At 40.3% G+C, this 23,800-nt stretch overlaps 1 protein-coding gene across 2 annotated transcripts in view; it reads right to left on the reverse strand.

The window, feature by feature from the left end:
- The window catches only part of PRSS12 (serine protease 12), a 64,907-nt gene extending 41,500 nt beyond the window's left edge, over positions 1–23,407 (reverse strand). The window contains exons 1-4 of one of the 2 annotated variants that reach the window (XM_082652737.1): positions 22,933–23,407; positions 9,430–9,568; positions 6,189–6,367; positions 2,119–2,269 (exon numbers count right to left, since the gene is read on the reverse strand). In XM_082652737.1, coding sequence (XP_082508863.1) covers positions 2,119–2,269; positions 6,189–6,367; positions 9,430–9,568; positions 22,933–23,392 — 929 coding nt within the window. In that variant the 5' untranslated portion in view covers positions 23,393–23,407. The remainder of the gene's footprint in view (positions 1–2,118; positions 2,270–6,188; positions 6,368–9,429; positions 9,569–22,932) is intronic. The other variant, XM_082652738.1, reaches the window with a different exon arrangement.
- Between the last annotated feature and the right edge of the window lie 393 nt (positions 23,408–23,800).

A 23,800-nucleotide genomic window follows, 5' to 3' on the forward strand; every position in this document is an offset into this window, starting at 1 on the left:
AGCTAAGAGATATCCTGCAATTTTTCTTATCTCCAGAAATACAACTCAAATTCAGGTCATTCTGAGTACAGGGCACATGCTCATAATCTTATGCTATGCTGACTCTGACACCATCTAAATTTTTGAGAAAAATTGGTCTTGAAATTGATACCCAGTCAGAACGTTTTGAAAATCTAGTCTCAAAATTTAATGATTAATAACAGTTTTTCTCAAAAAGAGCTAGTTGGCCCTATTCCTGACCCATCCAAAGAAAATGATCATACCAGTCAGATCATACACCACCAGTAATTATAAGCCCTATGGGCACAGGACTTTGCATGTTTATTCCTTTCCCATGCATAAACTGTGAAAGAGCATTTAGGTTGCAGAATCAGTTACAGGGGGAAAATGTAATCTACAGTGAAGGATTAGGCTGATGCCACCTTAATTCAGTGCTTAACCTTATCCTTATCAGTGGAGAAAACCAGAGCTGTTCTGTGACTCCTGATGAGGTGCAAGATGAGAACATATCACCTGTGATGGTTTCTAGCCAAAATACTTGATTGATTTGATCTAATCAAGCTGTTGGACCTAGCCTCCCATTTCAGGAGTTACAAGAACCAGAGGAGTAGGCTAAATGATACCAGGAGGAAGAAACGAGACAAATCCAGAAGGTGGGATAGTCTCCAAAACAACTGGCTTGGGTTTTGGTCTCTTCAACAAGACAGTGTCATGAAAAACAAGAGGCTGTTCTAGATTAAAAGAGATTTCAGGGACATAACATCCAGATGCACTGCAAGGTCCTGGACTAAATTCTGCTGCGGACAAATCGTCTGTCAAGGACATGGTGGGAATAACTATGGGAATTTGAGCATGACAGGGTATTAGACAATTTAAGAATGATTAGCATTTACATTAGTTGTGATAATGATAATTTGGCTATGTAGGACAATGTTCTTATTTTTAAGAGATGCATACTGAAGTATTTAGAGGTAAAATGTTGAAACGTCTTTATTTTGCTTTAAAAGACTTAAATATTAACATACAGTTTTGAAAAATAGGGGGGTCAGCTGCAAAAACAATTGCAAAAAAATTACTGTAGATGGTTCAAGGTACAAAATTCATGCTCTAGTGTCAAAGATTATGCTTAAATGGACAAAATGATACATAGAGAAGATTTAGAGGCTCCACATCCACCCACCCCTACCTGCCACGACATGCTAAATAATTTTTTTTTCTAATTTAAAGTAAAATATCAACTTTCAAAAGATTCCCTAATATAATTTTAGAGAAACTTTTAGGCTTGCTATATCAATGTTCAACATCACTAAAGACAGGGGTTAGAGGATCCAAAATTATAACATAGTATTCCAAAATAATCACAACTAAAGCAACATTTAATGTTGGTTTTCATATTGCTGTTTTTATCGCACATGCTTCATTGCCATATCCTGCACAGGAATTATTTCCTTCCTACATTAATAAACATCCTTTGTTCTACGCACATACCTCACAAATAAGGAGGCAAAGGTCAAAAGTTTAGACAGTATCTGGAGGAAAGGAATTGAACTTCAGTTAAAGCCTAACAACTAGTTTCATCATATGACTCTGGTTAAGTCGCTGCAGCTGACAATGCTAGTCATTACCTGGGAGTAATGTAAAGGCTCGTGATGAAAAGTGGTAAAAGGCTTAGATTCTTAGGGATATAAAGTCAGCTGAATTCAGATACAAATAGGTTAGACCTAAGAGTACATAACCGTTCTCTTCAGGGAGCCTACAGCCTAATACAAAGATCAAAAGGTGGCTTTTTCCATTTGTTCAAAGAAATCTGCAATATAAACACACCTACCGGGCTTCCCTGGTGGCGCAGTGGTTGAGAGTCCGCTTGCCGTTGCAGGGGACACGGGTGCGTGCCCCGGTCCGGGAAGATCCCACATGCCGCGGAGCGGCTGGGCCCGTGAGCCATGGCCGCTGAGCCTGCGCGTCTGGAGCCTGTGCTCCGCAACGGGAGAGGCCACAGCAGTGAGAGGCCCGCGTACCGCAAAAAATAAATAAATAAATAAACACACCTACCTTTGGGTATGGAAATAATAAACTCAAAAATTCAAGCAAAACAAAACAAGAACAAGAAAGACCAACCTCAGGCCCAGCTGCCTGCAGACCACTTCTGCATCTGCATCATCCCACTGGTCGTCACAGACAGTCCCCCACTGACCCGCATGGTAGAGCTCCACTCGGCCCTCACGCGCACTGCTGCCCCCAGCAAGGCGTAGGACGGGGAATGCAGGGCCTGCACAACGTGAAATTAACAACAAAGTAAACCTACGGATTCACACTGGGAGAGAAGATCAGGTATAGTTTATTTCTTTGCCATTCTCTATAATTAAGTTATATTTATTAAGTGATATGGACATACCCCCGCATGTCTAATATATTTTATGGTACTCTCTACCAATTAAAATACCTCAACTTGAATTACGCTCATACAAATAGCTCTCAAGAGGAAATAGTCTAAATTCACTTTCCCCCAAGGACCTCAGAAACCAGAAAAGACACACTCAAAACTGCAGTTATTGGAAACCCATTTGATTTTTACGGGGTTGCTGCCACCATTGTGGTGGTGGCATTGGTTTTTTATTTACAGTAACTTGAGCATTACCAATATGTAATTATTAAGAATGGCGCTTATGTCTATTAGATACTTGTTTTCAGCATAGAAATATTTTTACATTTACATAGAAATCAAGACAAAGTTAACATCTAACACATGATAACAAGTTGGTGGACATCACAACCAACACCTTCAAAAAACAATATTGAAAATTCATTTAGGTATGAATCAGTACATACTCTGTGAAGAGCCACCAGAGGATTCCCACTGCAAATTCCGTATTGTAGTCTACAGTGCCCTTATCTAGCTTCATCAGTTTCTGAATTTCTCTCTCCCTCTTTTTTTTTTTTTAATATTTATTTATTTATTTGGCTGTTGTGGCGTGTGGGATCTTTTAGTTGTGGCATACGGGATCTAGTTCCCTACTAGGGATCGAACCCGGGGCCCCTGCATTGGGAGCACGGAACCTTAACCACTGGACCACCAGGGAAGTGCCTGAATTTCTCCCTCTTTATCCTGGTCTAGAATTGAGGACACAGGGAATGCCCTTCCCTTTTGCCTGTGTACCTCAGATACCCAGCTATACAGAGGCATGTAATAAATATTTGTTGACTGAGTGGATTGGCAAGTGATAACTAAAAGCCTAGAAAGGATATCCCAAACAAGTAAAAATAATTAGCAATATCTGTTCATTCAATTCAGTTTATTAAACGGGTATTAGGCAGAAAGGCACTGCACAGACACTACCCTCAAGAAGTATACTGCCTCAGGACATGGACAACATGAGTACAGACGAGACAGCATCGAGAAGACCCTGCAGGGGTTCAGGTGGAAGGGCTGCTTGCTCACCAGTGGGGGTAATTAGAGAATCTCATCTGAAGAAGTTGGTAGCTGAAAAGGGCCAAGATGATGGATGGGATTTCAGAAGTCAGACACGGGGGAAGTGCAGTTTAGGCAAAACGAACAGTATGAACAAAGCATAGAAGCACAAAGCCGTACGTATTGGGGAAACAGTATGGCAGTCTAATTTTTCTGGAATAAAGGACGTGAGATGGTAAAAGTTTCAGAACAGGCTGGGTCCCTATTAGGAAATTTAGTTGACTCTTTTGCCAAATGTTCATCATTTATCCACATGAAATGTGCTCCTAATTCTTCCACAGTGTTAGTGGCGTCAATAAATGGTATTTAGACATTCATATTTATATTCAAATATCACACTTGAGGAGGGATTTAGAATAGTGCACATTTGCATCTACTCATATACTAATACTTGTAATATAGTTTTCTTACATCAGTCAACTAACACTTGTAATTTGTAAAAGGATAAAAGACAGGTTTAATAAACATAACTGGGCTTCCCTGGTGGCGCAGTGGTTGAGAGTCCACCTGCTGATGCAGGGGACACAGGTTCGTGCCCTGGTCCAGGAGGATCTCACATGCCGTGGAACGGCTGGGCCCGTGAGCCATGGCCGCTGAGCCTGCATGTCCGGAGCCTGTGCTCCGCAACGGGAGAGGCCACAACAGTGAGAGGCCCGCGTACCGCAAAAAAAAAAACAAAAAAAACTGGTCTCAATATTGTATATTAGGTTCTTATAATGACTGATCACTGAATTATGCTAATAAACTTAAATTTGCGTGTTATTATATTTATTTTTCCTTTAAGAAGCTTGGAAAATATAGAAAAAATGATGGAAAAAATGTATAAATTTCTTAAATTATTATATTCTCCTCTACCTCCCCTCCCCCCATCTGCATGGTAAGCTTGGAGAAAACAGAAAAACAAAATTTTTTAAGAGGAAATTTAAAATCACCTACAACCTAGAAACATTGTCGCATATTATCTTACATTTTTTTCAAGGTCATGTTTTACTTTAAAACATACAGTTTTTCCACTGGTTGTATAAGTAATTGTGAAAATATAGAGAAGCTCGAAGACAAAATTTAGTCAACATCTCACATCTTCCCAAAAAATACACACACACAAAAAAAGCATTTGAAAAAGATTTCAGTGAAGTAATTGACTCATATTTAACTTATGGATAAATAAAACTCCCAGACGTTTCATTTAGATTGCTATTTCCTACATCCAGTACTCACACACGATCTTCTACTTTGTAAGCGTTGGAAGAGTACTAGATGCCAAGACGCCAAATGTAAATTCCAAACTAAAAGACTGTATTAAAAGTCTACCGCTATGCCTTAAGATGGACTCCATGTTTGCTGAGCTATTTGCTTTCACATTCTCATTTAATTTACCATAAAAGCATCTTTTTTCACTCTCACTTCTAATTTATCTCAACCTTCTATGTTTTATATATGCTTACAACCAACCTTAAATTTATCTTTGCAACCAGAGAATAAACAAGTGGACAGATCACAGAGAGTAGAATTAGGTTTTTTTAAAGTAGATAGAGATCCTGGAAAAAAGAGATTGTTTTCAAGATTTTACTTACTTCACGACTTGAAAAATTTTAAACATATTTTATCAATTGGGTTGAACATAGAATGCAAGCAATATCTACAAAACGCAGTGCACTGTTTAGCCCAATTCACAGCATCCCTGATGTAGCAATGTGTAAACACGTATTTGCCAAAAGTAGTATTACCCAAAGGTGGAGAGGCAAAGGAAGAAAAGGAAAAACTTATAAGACGTCAAGATGTAACATGCAAAAAAAAAAAAAAAAGATGTAACATGCACCTTGCCTACCCACAAAAGGATTGTAGCTCTCTGAGCACACACCTGTACCATATCCTGTACCATTTCCACTGGTTCTTCCAGCCAATTCACAGGAATGACCCTAAATTGGGTCTCTGTATGTTTTGCAGTGGAAACTTTTCAATTCCTCCCCTGATACTTGGACTCAAACAGAAACCACTGCCCTGCGCTGCCTGCTGGCATTCTAAGACCTGGGACATCTGGTCAGGCTGCTGTCTCCAAGGAAAATGTAAAAGGGATACTGTGACAGTGTGGTAGCCTCAGGTTGTGGTCACACATTAAAACAACCATGGACCCCAGAAAACCCATCCGCCATTGTGAAAGGCAGCTATTCCCTCCTCTGCTTCCTTTCTCATGAACATATGCATACTTGTTACTGAAACCATACTCTAATCACCTCATGCCTAGTATATGGTGCTTAGAAGGATCCCTTATCCAAGGAAGCTCAATTTGTTTTATGAAATGTGCCATCTACAGCTCAAAAGAGAACACTGGTACCATGATTCTATTCCATTCTATAAAGTGAGAATATTTTGTTGTAATTGCTGTATTTTATGTTTGGTTTCAAGATGATTTTTAACTTGATTCCATCACATTTTTCCGTTACTAAAATAAGTGTTTTCATATACAGTATATAATATTTCTATAAGCAAATTAGATAAAACAGAAAATACGTAAAAAGTGAGGTCAAATGGAAATCCAATTGTTAGATGAAATCCTATTGAAGACTATCTAATTAGACTGGAGATAGACTATGATGGTTCCACTTAGGTCTGTATTTAAACTCTTTTAGGAAATGATTTAACTGAGACACTTTTATCATCTGGAATCAGGCTGAAACCACAATAACAGTAAAGCAAGAGAATAAATATTTTGTTTTACCATGGGAAAAGCTACACGTGACAGCAGCTGCCTTCTTCTGAGGACACGTCCCACCCTGCCAGATGTCTTTTTCACAAAGCAGTATATTTTCTTCATCTCCTCGGCAACGGACATTGCTCCAATAAATGGGAATAAGGCCCAGTCCAGAAAATGGGGTTTGTCTTGCTACTCCTTTACCTCTGTAAGTACAATGATAAGGTTAGGTTTATCAAATGTAGGCTAATTTTTATCAAAGCACTAGGACTTTTAAAAATGGAAGAAATCAATAAAGACAGATATGGAAGAAAAAGAAAAACATAATGCATTATGTAAATTTCAAGCAAATCAAAACATCAGATCAGAACCTGGATTGATTACCTATGGTAATCTTTTAAGTTAATCTTGAATAACTAATGGTAGGCATGTGCCTTTACTATCTATGGCTGATTTTAGAAGAAAATGGGCAAACACTACAGATATAAATAAAGAGGGAGTCTGGGTGGCTTTGTGGAAGAAGTGTGTCGTGTGGCCCAGTGGGACTTGGATTCTAGTCTGAACTCAGCTGCAAATCACTCTAAAGCCTCTCTAAGCTCCGCCTTCTGATATGTAAAAGAAGTCTGGATGCTTGAAGAGTCTTTCCTACTCCAGTATTTCAGGCTCTCATTTTCAAAACAATTATTATTACCATGTCTAAGCAAGATAATATCAAGAGAGGCAATCCATTCATATTTTTTAAACTTTATATATAGTATTTGCTAGCAAGACTTTGAAACCAATTCATAAGATAATAACTCATATAATCTACATATTTTTAACTCTGATATGTACAAAACTGGTATTACACTTTTAAAAGATTAAATGCTTATCCGAATAACATGATAATCTCTAGAACTGTCTTCATGCAACAGCTTCCATTAACCAAACAGTAAATATTTGGGGTTTATCTACAATATGAATGTGTCTTAACAGCAATAAAGCTGGGTCGCCCTGCTCTTATTGTGCAATCCTTTTTTATTAATGGACTTCTAAGAGATGATAGAAGGAATCAGGTCAGCTTATCTGAAGTTTATGTTTGCAGAAGGATAGTTTACATTCTTTCATCAATCAAGAGACTAGTAACCTACCACTGTAATTCACATCTCCATTGCAATGTTCTTGTTTTCTTTATTTTTTTTTTAATTTTTAATGGAGTATAGTTGATTTACAATGTTGTGTTAGTTTCTGCCGTACAGCAGAGTGAATCAGTTATATATATAAATATATCCACTCTTTTTTAGATTCTTTTCCCATATAGGTCATTACGGAGTATTGAGTAGAGTTCCCTGTGCTATACAAGGTCCTTATTAGTTACCTATTTTATATATAGTAGTGTGTATATGTCCATCCCAATCTCTCAATTTATCCCTCCCCCCTTTACCCCCTGGTAACCATAAGATTGTTTTCTACATCTGTAACTCTATTTGTTTGTATTGTAAATAAGTCCATTTGTACCTTTTGTTGTTTTATGTCAGAATCTCATAGAAAATTTTATTCTTCCCTGATTTTCAGGGGTAATAAAAGCACAGGTAGAAATGTACATAAAGGAAGATACTGACACCAGCCTATAAATTTGTTACATCTCCAGGCCCTCAAAAGAAAAAGCAGCAAGTCAACATTCTTCATGACTTGCCCACCGCCAGTGACTGTTTGCCAGACAAAATACTCCTTGATAAAATCAGTAATTAACATCCTAAACACCATTAACACTTTGTAGTCTCTCCCCTTCTTCCTTCTTTTATCCCGATTTATTCCAACAATAATTTTTTAAGATTAGTTAACTAATTAAGTACGTTAACCCTATTTGTTACGCTAATAGCATCACAAGTCTGAACAAAACTTAAACCCTCAAGGTTTGCCTTTACTAAATGCTCATTCCCCACCTTCCTAGTGGGAAGACATTTAGCTGGAAAATTAAAATTCTTACTGGGACTTCCCTAATGGCGTAGTGGTTAAGAATCCGCCTGCCAATGCAGGGGACATGGGTTCGAGCCCTGGTCCGGGAAGATCCCACATGCCGCAAAGCAAATAAGCCCGTGCGCCACAACTACTGAGCCTGCGCTCTAGAGTCCACGAGTCACAACTACTGAGCCCGTGTGCCACAACTACCGAATCCCGCATGCCTAGAGCCCATGCTCTACAACAAGAGAAGCCACCACAATGAGAAGCCTGTGCACCGCAACTATGAGTAGCCCCCATTTGCTGCAACTAGAGAAAAGCCCGCGTGCAGCAACGAAGACCCAACGCAGCCAAAAATAAATAATTAATTTAATTCTTACTGATTTGACTGGAGTTGACTAACCTTTTCATTTGTGTCATCACATTAGATATTACCACTCACTGATTATTAATCCAAAATATTTGCAAATTGAAAACTTTTCTTTCAGTTCTTTTAAGCTTCATAACAAGATCTTTTCCATGCTTTCTAAAGATCTCTGGTGATAAAGACCAAGAAAAATATAGGGCATGTATCTTAGAAAAAATACATGAGACACAAAAACAGAACAATAAGAATAACAACAAAACCCAAAAACGTTTGTTCCAAAATGTAACCTTCTGCCCCTGGGAAACCCCTTGAAACGAGGCATAAAGGTGCAGGGCCTGGTGGGCGTCAGCATACACCAATCTATTTTAAGTGCGCCTACACTCGTGGAAGGGCCCGCAGCTTCTCAGAGGACAGTGGATGCTGCCGGAGCTGAGCGAAGCTGCCATCTATTACAAGACCTCCTTGGCACAGAAACCTATGTCCCAGGATATCGCCCCTTACCCAGCATGGGATGAAAGCACGAGTGAACCTCACCTCCTTCACATGCACACAAATGGAATTCGTGGGTGGCTCAAGGTAGAAAGTTAAAAGCAAATGACAGCAACCTCAGGCTGCACAGGCTGCTGAGAAAGTAAAACTCCTAGGACCAAATTCCTTGCTTCCTAGCACTGAACAATTATTTTGTTAAAGTCAAAGACCAAAAGCTGCTTTAAACTTTGGACCACTTAGCATTTGCCCATTTCCTAGTCAGTAGGGCTAGTAACAAGTGAAGCGCATTTGTGTGTAAAAGAACTCACTCCTTCCATTTGGGGCCCTTTCTTTACATCTCTTCTGAGAAAAATGAGAGTGAGGAAAGTGAGAATGAGGAAGGAAGATGTAACCTCTCCACAGTAACGATGGGTGCCCAGCATTCCTCTCAGATATCATCAGACAGATTTGGTCAAGGATGGGCGAACTCACCCCAGCTGCAGCTGGTGACAAACAACCGACGCATCAGAGTCATCCCAGTGGCTGCTACAGACTGTGCCCCAAACTCCATTTGCATATACTTCCACTGTGCCTTCAAACTCGTTTTTGCCACCATGAAGTCGGACTGACCCTAAAGTGGAAAAGAATCCCAAAATCCTTTAATAGCAAATAATCATTTGAACATACTGAACATACTGATAACATGATTTTTCCACTGAAGTGGTGAGAGATCCAGTCTCTCACTGTTCACAGCATGTGTTTCTTTCTTTAAATGAGGATTTAGCAGGTTCTTTTTTTGGTTTTGGTAATTAACATCCTGATGTCAATGCTAATGATACTTTCTTTTATCTAGACAAAGTCCAATTATGATTTTCAAAGGGAAAAATTGGAAGACTATGACTAATGGCTGATAATTGCATCCCAAGTATTAGATCACATCACATATTAAGTTCTTATCATTTATGGATCACTTTCCATCGTCACATGAGGTCACAGATTAAAAATAAAAGAGAAACTAAATTCAATGTTCTGTTTATAAATTACCTCTTATTGGCTGTTATATCTTCCTTCTATCTGATTTGTTCTTCCACTAAAGAAGAGTAAAACGCTTTTCCCCTTTTAGCCTCCAGCACTAGTCGTGACAAGTCTAAAGATTATGTCTATAAGTTCAGAAAGGTGTTAAGTGTTGAAAACATTGCCTAAAGTTAGTCTTAGGGAAACTGCCACTAAGTAGAGTAGTTGGGTGTAACTGAATGGCCCTGGAACTTCACTTCCCCTTACATACCATCCCACTCAGCTGCTCCACAGTCCACGATTTGAGTCATTCTTTTCAGTCTTAAAAGAGTCAAAATTTAAATTCAAGCACCCCTGGGGAAAATAATATTTTAAGTCTTATCCCTTAAGTGTGGATCAAAGTGGTTACTAGACTTATCGTGGTGATCATTTCATAACGTATGCAAATATCCAATCACTATGCAGTAAGTACATCTGAAAGTAACATAATATCATACATCAAATATATTTCATGTTTCTTAAAGAAGTGTGGATCAAAGGCCTACATTTCTCTTCTCATTGTCATTGGTTTTCAGAGTGGGTACTGACTGACGGGCAGCAATTGGGACACTTGCAGAGACAGAATCAAACTCAGACAACTTAAAAATTTCATAAAATTCTGTGAAAAGTCGCTTAGGATGGACTTTTTTCATAGGTAAAGAAATTAAGAAATTAAATTCGACCAAAATTTTCTGGCATGTTTTGCATATTTCAAAGTCATTATGGATGGCTTTATAATGATTTTCCAAAAACATTACATTCACAAATCATCCATACATTTCATTTGCACGAGCCTAGTCATCTACCATTATTACTTTCCACATAATCATCCTTAAAAAATGTAACTATTTAAGAGAAACATATCCTATTTCTCATGACAAAGTGTCAATTTTGTATCAAAATTGTCAAAGAGAAGCGTCAAACAAAAGGCAATAATAAATGGAGGCAAACACAGCACTGCCAAATCCTGATTATTCAGGAGAGAACATGGGTGTGGGTTGTTCATATGGCAGATAATCTAAAAATCATTCATATATTCTAAACTTCTTTAATTCGACCAAGCAAGAGGAAGCCCTGTCTAGCTCGGTGAAAACTGTGAACTGCAGAATATTTTTAAAGAAACATGTCTGAAGAGTTTAACGAAATTTAATGATTTTTTTTAATCACAAAATGTCTTCTATAGAGACCCATATAATATTATGCACAGTACAAATGCCAGCAGTTTATTTCAAAGAATTCATTTGTTCACCTGAAACAAATGTTTATTTGAAATGATATTTAATCTATTATCTGTTTATTAATTCCTCCACCACCACCACCAAATTATTCACGTGAAAGCCGTGGAAGAAATTTCTAGTAATGAAAACAAACTGGAACTCTACTTATGCATGTTAAGTAATCATAATAAAATGTAAAATATTGCCTAAATCACTAAAAAACTATCAAGAAGAAATGATGCTTGCGTATCATCTAAATGATTAAGGCATCTACAAATGAGAAGGCAAAGACTCTGCATAAAGTATAATTGTTACCATAACATCATTATAGTGAAAATGATAACACTGGAAATAATTTCCAGGTCAACTATCAGTTCCACCATCATTTCTCAGATGCTCCCAACATGCTGTGAAAGCCTGGATTCATTTAGCTGCATCTGCTATATGGCAAGAAAGGTGGAGTGCTCATCCAATTTTCCTTTAACTAATGAAGACAAATATTTGCAATTCTGGAAAAGCAATTTGCATGTCAATGACTAATTAATTCTCTATCAGAATCCATTCCCAACACCAACATCCCCAAGGCACACACCTTCCTAGCAGCACCCCTCCACACAGTCTATCCTTTCCTTAAGGCCATAAAAATTTCCAAAATATTCTGAGTAATCATCTACCTTGAACTCAAAGTGAATATTTCTTACTGGTATGTAATTCTGTGAAGTTCACAATTCTTCTAATAATTTTTTGAAAGAGCTTTTTTTAAAAAAATCAGCTTAATAATATGCCTAAAATAATAAAAGCATGAACACACAATTCACACTATGCACATTTAAAACAGGCAGTAGTTTTTGTTTGGTTTTGGTTTTACTCTGTTCTTGCTTCATTGACTCTCTTAGAATGCTTGAGATGGTTGAACTGTAATTCATTTCCCTTTATTTATGGATGTGTAAGCTATGGACCCAATCAACTGAGCAGTTGCAGAGCCATGACCTCCTAGATTCCCACCCTTGCTATGGTCCCCTTGTCTCTCAATCTGAGAAAAGACCCTGTGATGCAATAAGCACCTTTCAGTACTTCAGCTACCAGTTTATGCATTCTGACATGTTGGTTTTCACCATTCTATTTGAAGTATTACAACTAATCTACCAAACATTACATGGGGATAAACTAGCCAGGCAGAAGCATAAGACAGCCTGAAGAGTTTCTCTACACTGCAAAACAGGAGAGAAGTGGCTTTCTGGTGATCTACACTTGAGGCTGATACTCCAGTGGAGGCTGATTTGTCCCATCGGCTGTACAAATCTGTAGGAGAACTATATATTTGCACAAATTTATAGGTGCACAAATTACAAGAGGAAATACCCTTAGCTCAATGGAAAAAAAAAGAAAAACAGAGAGAGAGAGAGAGAGGATGAAACAATAAAGCAATCCACAAAGCTCATAGCCTGGTAAACTCACTTCTATTGCTACCTTACTAATAATAAAGTTCTTCAGATAAATTCTAGACCAATTCTTTGGCGATATTGCTCCACTGTCACAGTCTCTTATTATCAAAAATTGATCGGCCCGTCCTCCTTCGCTCACACTCTCCTACTCCAGCCCAGGACTTTGCGATGTCCCTCATAGTCTCTGCTAATGCCTCTGGGCCACATCCCCGTGAATCCAGGGCTGCACAGTCTTAAAGTCTCTCATGTGCCAATTTGATGGAAAATATTCTATTCTAAATATTCCTATTTTTAAAATGTGGTAATAACAATAATTTAAAAGTTGAAGTCTCAAACAGAGGTTTTAAGTCAACTGTAATAAGCATTGCAAATTTATAGGCTAAACCAGTAACAGAAGAAAGTCTGGAACCGTGAAGCTATGCATGATGGCACGCCATGGAGAGGAGCCCCGGAGTTCATGAAATGAATTGTTGCAAAAAGCAACAACGACAACAACAAAACCCAGTCAGCTGTACCAGTCTGCTGCTATTACAGCTACCTAAAGGCAAAATGTGCCAGTGCACAACAATGGTAAGAATTCTACTACCTTAATTCCCTGCCAAAAATGTTGAGCTTACTGTCATTTTAGTTTACTATTATTTTTCTTCTATGTAAATGTATCTCCAGTTTTATAAAGGAAAAGGAACATAAAAGATTTTTGTACAGAAATTTGCTTTGTGGACAACTTTGCTAAAAAACAGGAATTCCTAAAACAAAGAGACATTCCCGAGGGGCTCTCTTTAACCATGTTATCAGCCTCTCTCTTCTAGAGAAGGACAGCTAACTAGATTAAAATTGTCTTCACAAGTCTCATTGGTTTTATAGTTTTTAAGGCTATTGTGATGGGCTGAATACTATTCCCCCAAAAGATGTGGAAGTACCGACTTCCAGTGCCTATGAATACCCGTGAATTTACTTGGAAATAGGGTCTTTGCAGATGATCAAGATAAGATGAGATCATTAGGGAGGGCTCTAATCCAACATGACTATATTCTCATAAAAAGTAGAAATCTGGACAGAGACACATATAGGGAGAAGGCCACCTGAAGATTGCAGCTAACTTCCACAAGCCAAGGAGCTATCAGAAGCTAGGAGACAGCCCTGGAACAGATCCTTCTCTAGTGCCTTGAGAGGAAGCATGGCTCTGCTGACACTGACCTTGGACTTCTAGTCTCCAGAACTGTGAAATAATAAGTTTCTTTGTTTAAGCCACTCAGTTTGTGGTACTCATTACGGCAGCCCTAGCAAACTAATAGAGCCATTATAGTATTACCCCTCCTTGGACAGCTGGCAAAACCTCCCTTCTCATACTCCATACTTCAAGGAGGCCTAAAAGAAATATTAGGAAAGGAACCAAATAGGTCAGCTATCTTTGCTCTCTAAATCCAGTTCATTCCAAAATAAACCAAATGAAAAGACATGCCTATTTAGTTAACTCCTTAAAATATATTTATAGAATAACACTCACTTGAAGACAAAGAAAAACAGCAAAAACAAAAAGATCCATCCCAGTAGTGTTTTCTGAATAGAATTAATAACAAATATTTTTAAAATCTTTTAAAATCACAGTTTGATAAATGAGTAAAAGAAAATTAATGTTATCACACAGATCCTATGAAATTCTCATCTATTACTGAACTTCAGAGAGGCACAAAGTAATTAATTTTAGTCATTTCTATTTTTCTGGTGGAATCAGAAAGAATCCATGCTGGTGACATCAAGCTATTGTTTAGATCCTTGACAAAAAGTATACTTGAAGCTGAAAATGATGCAGAAATTTCAGTTTATGAACTATTTAAAAGAATAGAAAAAAGCCCATTACATGTTGGACAATTTAGTACACATATTTGACAATGAAACATAATCTTTTGTCTTATATCAAAGGCAACACTGGAAAAATATACTAAATGATCATTTCCTATCTTAATTATAAAATACAGAAAAAAAATCACACTCCCTAAAAACAACTGAATTGGGCAGCAGTTAGCTGAATTTTTCAAGTACAGTGGGGGGGGGGTTATGTTAATTTTGATGGGTTTTTTTCCTACACTTTATTTGATGGTACTGAGGTATTCTGTTTTGTCTATGATTACATTTACCCATAACTGAAACCAGTTTAGCATTGCGAAATAGATTTTATTCAAATCATACCATGTCAAAATGAAATCAAATCATCTTTTAACGTACAAAGCATTCCCCTGAACTATTACCCAACTGAACTATATTTGCCTCCATTAGTTCACATCTATAATTCATATTAATTGTTCATTTATTATTCATGTAGATACCTTTAGTACTGAGAAAAAATAGGAACTGGTCTGGTTCAAAATGAGAGCATATCTTCTGTAAGCAATTCTACCCATTTACAGTGGGCTTATTAGAAATTTATAAATCTTATCGATTACTTGTGGGTTTAAAATGTTATATAATATTATGTAAAAGAAGACTCTATGCAAGGTTAAGTTACGGTACACTAACAATACATGCATTTAAATAACTGGAGCAGGAAATTCCACAAATTGTTTGTCTCTGAACTATCCACACATAAACACATGGTATGGGTATTACCATTTTATTGTACAACTCTGAATGATGAAATTAAACTACACTTAATAGGAATCGTAGCTGTCTCCCAAAGTACATATCACAGGAAAGGTAATAAAAATGCTTAGTACTCTCCTGACATCTCAACCAGAGAGTGGCCGTCCTCAACTAGAGGACACAGGTGATTTCTTATTCATCTTTGTAAATTCCACCCCTAGTGTGAACTCAGTAAATGTTTAATGAAATCCACTCTTGCCTTTCTACAAGAATCAGCATTTCTCAGTCTTTGTGTCTCTCTGGTGATCCTTATAAAAAGCATGAAGCTGAATGTGCATACATGGCTTCTCGCAGGCAAATCTCATTACTTTAGTGTTTTGCAAACAATAAAATTTTTATTAATATTGTTGTGCTAATTTTCAGGAAGAGGAAGAAGAGGGGAGAGGAGGTGACTGCTCTGGAAAAGTTAGATGCAAAGGAGGCAAAAATCAACGTTTCCTGATTTTCTAGCAACAGCGTGTCAACCATGTAGAAGGCAGTCTACAACAATTGTTCATATAGTGCACAACTAAACTCTCGTCTGCTATGCAGACTAAAGGGACAGGCTTCAGAGGACTTCCTTCTTTACAGGTTAATTCAAGGGGGAAAAAGTTTAAAAATTAGAATTAAATTAATTAGGTAATGTTAAATTACCTAACAACTGAACCAACGTCCATATTCTTAACAATGGAATTATTCATTTCAGACATAAATTGCTAGAGCTGCAAATAGCATCTTAAAACAAGTAAATATGCTCTACCAATTAAATCAATGTCTAAACGTTATTCATCTACATACGGCAAACAAAATGCGTGAAGCATTTCACGGTGTAATTTTTTACATTACTTATAACTATTTTCTAATTGCATTACGTTTCCCCAATGCAGGTTTTCCCCCGCTATCCAAAAGTAGAATTTTCCTATGAAACCTTTTGTAAGTCAAAATGGCATAAGGCCAAGAAGCAACTAACCTTAGGACATATCTTGCTAAGAGATGAACAAAATAAATTGAGAAAAAGCACAGATGCTCACAGACACAGCTCAAAGCCTGACAGCAGCCTGATGCTGAGATACTGAGCGTAGTTCCTGGAGAAGGAGCTTAGGGGCGCCACTCTCACTGCTCTGGGTGTGCGCTGCCTCTATAATGGCTCACTGCAAAACAAACACTGAACGCTCTTTTCAATTTTCACCTTTCACCTTTTGCTCTTTCATAAGAGCAAAAATTCTCTTTGGATTTCTTTTCTAGCAGAAACAGGTACTAATGTAGGTCTTCTGTAAAAGTGAAGTGACATAAAGCAAACTTTCACAAAGTGGGGGATACCTGTATAAGGACTGTATGGTCAGGCCACCCAAGACGGCAGCTCTCCTGCTCTCTGTACATCCCCTGCTCAACCAGTCCCTGCTTCACCTACACCCTACTCACGTGACTGACCTTCCCTCTTAATCATAGAGCCTAACAGTAAACGCCTACACACTTGCCTCAGCTCCAGCTAGAGACTGTTTTAGCTTATCAAAGGGGTGGTGAGGGGCGTGCTCCCCTGCTGGTTTCCCTGGTAACCAATGAGTCAACCTGATGTCAATTCCCTCTGTAACTGGTAACCTCCCTCTCTACCCCCTCATCCCCCACCCTCACCCCTACTCCTCCCACCCCCCAGCCCCCTATACACACGCACACATACACAACACACACACGTACACACACACACACCTGTAGCAAAGACTGCTGCCATGTCCTGCCCACCCCCTGCTGCACATGGTGGGATGTTGCTCCAGGACCTTACTTCAGAGATGTAAGATTCCCCATCCATTAAACCACTGATGTCTCTGTCGCTGACTCTGGGCTCTTTCTTCAGTCAGGAGGCTGGGCAAGTACAGGGCTTGCAGGCCTGAGGGGTGCAGGCCAACAAGGACAAACCTCAACCACACTTCGTGGCAGACTGTTGCTTCTCCTCAATAACTACCTGCTTCTCCCTGCCAGTATTGTCCCCATGTGTTCAGAGGTCAATTCTGACTAATCTAGGCAAGCATGGTAATTGCATTTTCCTTCCCAGATAGTGCCAGGAAGGTCTGGCCAATGAAATACAGGAGGAAGTCTGGGGGGGGGGGCGGAATTCTGGGAAGGTCTCCTTGCCTTTTCAATGGGACATACATGAAGAGGGGGCTCTATCTTTCTTCTTCAAGTTGTTCTATCTCGATATGAAATCTGGAATAACCATTAGCCTAAGGATAAAAGCCACACTTTGAAAATAAAGGAATCAAGAGTAGCAGAGAAATAGAGCTGTACCATGTTGGAGCCTGACTTCTTGTAATATGAACAACAAATCTTATTTCTTCAGTCATTTTGAATTGGGTTTTCTATTCTTTGCCACCAAAACCACCTTAACTGATCCAAGCCACACTCATACCCAAGTTCGTAATTATCACCTATTTCCTCTTCCAAACTTTTCACAGCCATCCTTGTTTTCAGTTAGTCATAATGTATATAAATTTTGTATCCATATTTTCCACTTAACATTATTGTGAGCATTTTTCCATTTTTAGTAGACAATCTTTGTGATTATCACTTTAGGAGCTGCAGAGTATCCATCGAATAAAGAGATCGCTGAGTAATACCTTATTGTTTGATATTTAGGTTTGCCTTCACAGTTATAAACCAAATTACTTTTGCAAAAGTTAACTTCACACACACACACACCCCCCCCAAGGACTGCATATATATGCAGAGAGAGTATTTGTGAGTCCAGGATAATCACTCATAAAAGGCAGTAGTAAGTGGATATCTAATTTTCTTCTTAAAAAAAAAAATTCACACTGGTAAAAAGTCTGATAATGCCCCAAATCAAAGTATTTTATATCTCCCTTAGCCTGAAAAGCAGAGTGAGCTCAATCCAGCCAGGAAATGTATCAAATCTGTTATTGCTAATAAATGTTTTTCAGCGCCTGCTACATAGAATCAAGATGCAGCATTAAAAAAGTTTAAAAAGGGACTGCTTTCAACCAACTTTTTTAATTAACCTTCACTTCAAACACCAGATGGACTTCAAAGAGTACAGCCTGTAACATCCCACAAGTCCGCTATCTCTATCTGAATCAGGAGATTTGGGTGAAATAATCTGCATGACATGACAAAAAGTCAGATCTATGAATCACTCTTTCTGGTAAAATTGAAACCATTCAACTCAGATTGGGACTTGAACCCACGTGCTGGGACTCAAACCCGGCCGAAACCCAGACTGGGACTTGAACCCATGGTCTTTTAATTGATATCACACAGCTCAGGTTCTTGAGGTCTAGTGCAGAAAGAATTCAGTGAGAGACAAAGTAATAGATAAGAAGTGGATTTATTTAGAGAGAAACACATTCCACAGATAGAGTGTGGGCCATCTCAGAAGGTGAGAAGCCCTGACATATGGCGTGGTGAGTTTTTATGGGCTGGGTAATTTCATAGGCTAATGAGTGGGAGGATGGGATTTCCAGGAATTGGGCCATTGCCCACTTTTTGATCTTGGATCAGCCTGAGAACTGCCGAGGCATGGGTGGGTGTGTCATTTAGCATGCTAATATATTACAGTGAGCATATAATGAGGCTCGAGGTCCACTGGAAGTCAAATCTTCCGCCATCTTGGACCTAGTGGGTCTACCCAGTTTTTGTCATGTCCTGTGGCTACGTCATTCTTTTAAAGGTTGCGCCCTGCCCCTTCCCTCCTGTTTCCAAATCTCAATCATTAGAGCATTATCGTTTATTATACCTATTTTACCCATCAGTCATCGGTCACCTATGGTTGAGTTCCACTTGGCTGCTTGTAACAAAGAGGAGCTCCTAGCACAGTGCAAGCAAGTTGCCCCCCCGGCCACACCAACTGGAGACTGGAAAAAGGATCCCTCTTTCCAGTCAGGAAGCTCCAAATTATTGCAAGGTACTGTTGGGGGGAATCAGTTGCCTGTTGATTCTTCCTATAGAAATGTGAAAATAATCTGGCTCACATTCAGTCAATAATCATATTCTGGTGAACTAAGTTGTTATTATCCCACACTGGTCAAACAAAACCATTTTCTAAAACCACACAAAAAGTTACCGTAGGCCTGCCTTATGCTTGATCCTAAATCTAGTGGGATTAAGTCACAGAATGGTAGACTCCGCTGACATGATCACCCATGGCTACACAGCTTAGGTGGGTTCCGATGCCCTCCCACGGTTTTCCCTGACTGTGACAAAGGGTCTTCAGCCTCCAAATCACCTTGACTGCTCATTAGAAATGCACATTCCTGAGCCGAATTCCTTAGCTGACTTAATCAGGGTCTCTGAAGGCTAGAGCCCAGGTATCTGCATTTGAATAAGCCCCCACGTGATTCTAATGCCCATAGTAAGAACTAACCCCCAGGGCTGATTCAGGGTGAATCCCCCAAATGATTCTTTATTACTAATTTGCAAGTTTCACACAACCAGGGCCCAGGCATCATCTTTCTTGTTCTCAGATATTTGAGCCACTGGAGTGTCCACGCCCTGCCCTGGCTCACCTGATATCCCCCTGCCACCCCTTCAACTTGGTTTCAACCAACTCTCCACCTCAGGGGCACCAACTTCCTCATTACTCTTGATGCAAACAGGTACATGACTCTAGCCTCCAGGTTTTTTTTTGTTTTTGTTTTTGTTTGCGGTACGCGGGCCTCTCACTGCTGCAGCCTCTCCCGTTGCGGAGCACAGGCTCCGGACGCGCAGGCCCAGCGGCCATGGCTCACGGGCCCAGCCGCTCCGCGGCATGCAGGACCCTCCAGGACCGGGGCACGAACCCGTGTCCCCTGCATCGGCAGGCGGACTCCCAACCACTGCGCCACCAGGGAAGCCCCAGTTTATTTTTTAAAGGAGGGATTTCGTTACAATTAATTTTCTTTCCTTCTATTAATTTTCTTTCCTTCTTTTTTTTTTTGGTTAAAAAAAAGAAAGAAAAGAAAAAGAAAACCCTGGATATTCTCAAGTCAGAAGAGACTGGAAATCATGTACATTGGACCAAACATAATTTCCTTTCTCTTTCTTTTTAAACTAGTCTTTAAACTACAAGAATAGGATCATTAGACAGTACAGATATTTCTACATGTTTATATAATTAAAGAATAAAATGAGCTGTGGAGTGAAATGTGCACTATCTTATAATGCTGCTATAAGATTTAAATGAAGGACTTCCCTGGTGATCCAGTGGGTAAGACTCTGCGCTCCCAATGCAGGGGGCCCGGGTTCGATCCCTGGTCGGGGAACTAGAAACCACGTGCATGCTACAACTAAGAAGCCCACATACCACAACTAAAAAAAAAAAAAAAAGATCCCGCATGCCACAACGAAGATCCCGTGTGCCACAACCAAGATTTGGCGCAGCCAAATAAATAAATAGGTTTTTTTTTTAAAAAAAGAATTAAATGAGAAAACTAATATATAAAATGCTTAGCTCAGCATCCAACAAAGAGTGAATACTCAATAAATCCTACCTGTTATTATCAGGCCGGGGTGTTTTGGTACATACTCAGTGCTGGGAAAGTCCTTTGAATAAATCTGTTTCTAAGCTGCCTTCCTCCGGATAAGGAAACTAAAGCTCTGGGGGTTGAGTCTTACTCAACACTGCATAGCTACTGGCAGAGCCAAAGCGGACACCAGTGTTTTCTAAAGCACAATTCCATATTCTTTTCACCACTCCATGACAGCTTTGTTCACACTCTTAACTGAAATGTGGAACGAAAAAAGTCATAGGTTCAGAATATGCCAGTCATTTTGAAGGTATGAGTTACATCCAATCAGAATGTGAGGAGTAAATGACAGAATGGGTTAGCAAGACTAAGCCTGTGAGAGTAATTAAATTATTACATAGCCAGCAGATTGCTGTCCTGGTTTTTTTTTCTTCTTCTTTTTCTTTTTTTTTGTGGGGGTGTGAGGCAGGGAGAGAATTTATCTCCCATCTTGGGTGTTTTCTTTTGTTTCTCTTGTGTTCAACCACTTTACTCCAGGAAGTACACACACTATTACGCAGTGTTCAGAGTTCTGTCTAGTGAGAATTGACTATGAACACAAAGGAATCACAAAGAGTGTGTTGCTGTTAGGTTTAAATTTCTTTTCAACACAAGAGGGTGGGGAGAATCAATGAACAAGCTATTCTCCTCATTTGGAATATAAAGTGAAAAGAATTATGTGTCAGAAAGCACAATAGATCTAGTGTTTTAACTCTGAAATACACTTATTTATGTCTATGTATATACAATAGGAAATATGAAATATAATAATAGAAAGATGAAAAAACTGTCAGTTTTTGCTAAACATGAGATTTTACTACAAATAATCCCTCACAATAAATAGTGAAACAATGCTAGGGCTCTCTGCTTGATATCACCTCAAAATTTTTACAGCCACATTGGCATTCTGTCTGTGAAACACAAGTATAGCGATGACTTCATTCTCTAGGATAAAGGATAATTGATCTTAACCTTCCTATCACTTTCCTTTAACGCAAAGCACTAATGCAATTGAAGGCACAGATAAATAAAAATTTCTGAAGGGAAAGAATGGCCCTGTGAAAGTTAACCTCCAAATTACCTCCAAAAGGTACAAAGTACAACATATCTCTGAATCACAATTAGTGAAACAGCTGCCCCACAGCTTGGATGGAGAGTTGCCAAAAAAAAAGAATTTTTAAAGAAAATCCAAACTCTGAAGGACATGTAAGGTTTTTTCCCCACAACTATTAGAGAAAAAAAAAAAGCCCTAATGTTAAACAAAACACCAACTCAAAACAAAGCACTGTTTAAAGGCCGATTATTCACTTACATTAACTCTATTAATGTGATGCTTTTATTACCACAAAACCAAAATATCTTACCAACTTTATCTCTTTACCAATTGATCCCGATTTTCCACAAACAATATATACAGCTGAATACTGGCACTTTTGAAAACCGCACTTGACTATATCAAGTTGCTTCTTCCCTAAGATAGTTACTATTCCGATCTCTTTTCCCTTTCTTTTTTCTTCACTCACTGATGATATTTATCACACTGTGCCCCAGAACATGAACATCATTTTGACAAGTTATATTTTGGCCGGGAAATTTTGCCAAACTTTTTCAAATATATGTCAATGGTGGGAGTAAGGCAGAAATTTTACCACGTTTTCCCAAATCGGGTGTGTGGGGGGGAAAGTTATTGATTGTCATATTAGATTTAATATTTCCCTTTCCAAAACAAGTAATTAGAAACCATCGCCTCCTCTGCTTTGCCTCTTCTACGTAAATATGGTAACATTCTGAAGGCAAGATGATCCAGAAAACACACATCCTCCCAACATATGCGCGCGGCCACACACACACACACACACACACACACACACACACACACACACACGGCAGAGACAAGACCTTATCCAGGAACCCAGAGCGCAGCACCTTCCAGAGAAACTATCACCCCAAATAACCTTCACACACGAAGCCCGCCTTGCTAATTCAAAGTCAAGGTACCAAGGTACTTGGATGGTAACTCAGGGGCAGCCCACCATCACACTGAGAGGCAAACCCTCGATCGCAGCCCCTCTCACTCTCTCTCTTCAAGGAATACCTAATGCCCTCTCCTAGCTAGGGTGGCTCCCCGCCAGTCCAAGTCGCCGCCGCTGCCCCGAGGCCACTCACCGTGTCTGCAGTCGCAGTAGCCCCAGTCCACCTTGCCGTGGGCGTTCCCATAGAAGCACCAGGGTCTGCCCGTGCCGTCGGGGCTCCGGCAAAAGTTGTGGCTCTGCCCTCGCAGTTGAGCCCAGCCCGCCGGGGGCGACCGCTCGAGGAACGGTGGCACCTCTGCCCAGCGCAGACAAGAGGCGCCGAAGTCCGTCACGTTGACCCAGGGCTCGCCGGCGGGGCAGTCCCCGGCGCGCGGCCCGGGCGTGTGCCGGGCGTGGAGGGCCTGCAGGCGCGGGGTCCGGAGCGCCGCCGGGGGGCGCGGGACGCGCGGCAGAGGCGTCCTCTGTGGACGCTGCTGGGTAGGAAGGTAGTAAGGGTACTGGGGACCCAGAGGATAACTGAGGACCGGATCAAAGCTGACCACTCCGGGGAGCGCCCCGAAAATCAGAGCCACCGCGAAGCGGGCGAGCGTCATGGTGCCAGAGCAGCGGCGTTTGCTCCATACTCCCCCTGCTCCGCGGGTTCTGAAGGGTAGGAGAGGAGGGGGCGAGGGCGGGGCTGCGCGTCCCTGGAATCCCCTACTCCAGCCCCCTCCCGTCCCCCGCGCGCGGTCCGCCTTCCCCTCCCCACCTCGCCTCCCGCCGCGGATCCCCGGCCGTGCCTCTGCTCCTGCGCCTCGGGAGCGATCGCGGGCGGGGAAATCCTGTGTTCCGCGGAGCCCTGGCTGGTGGAGAGAACCTGCCAAGAGAAGACGCGGACCCGGCGGACAGTGGCGGGGTCGGAGCCCCAGGTAGCCTGTAGTGACACGGGCCCGGGAACTCTGTCCCCTGGCTGCCGGCACGGGGCGCGCAGTCTCGCCCCGGAGCCGGACCTCCGCGCGGCT

The sequence above is a fragment of the Grampus griseus genome, assembly GCF_964374135.1.
Source record: "Grampus griseus genome assembly, chromosome: 4".
Classification (NCBI taxonomy): domain Eukaryota; kingdom Metazoa; phylum Chordata; class Mammalia; order Artiodactyla; family Delphinidae; genus Grampus; species Grampus griseus.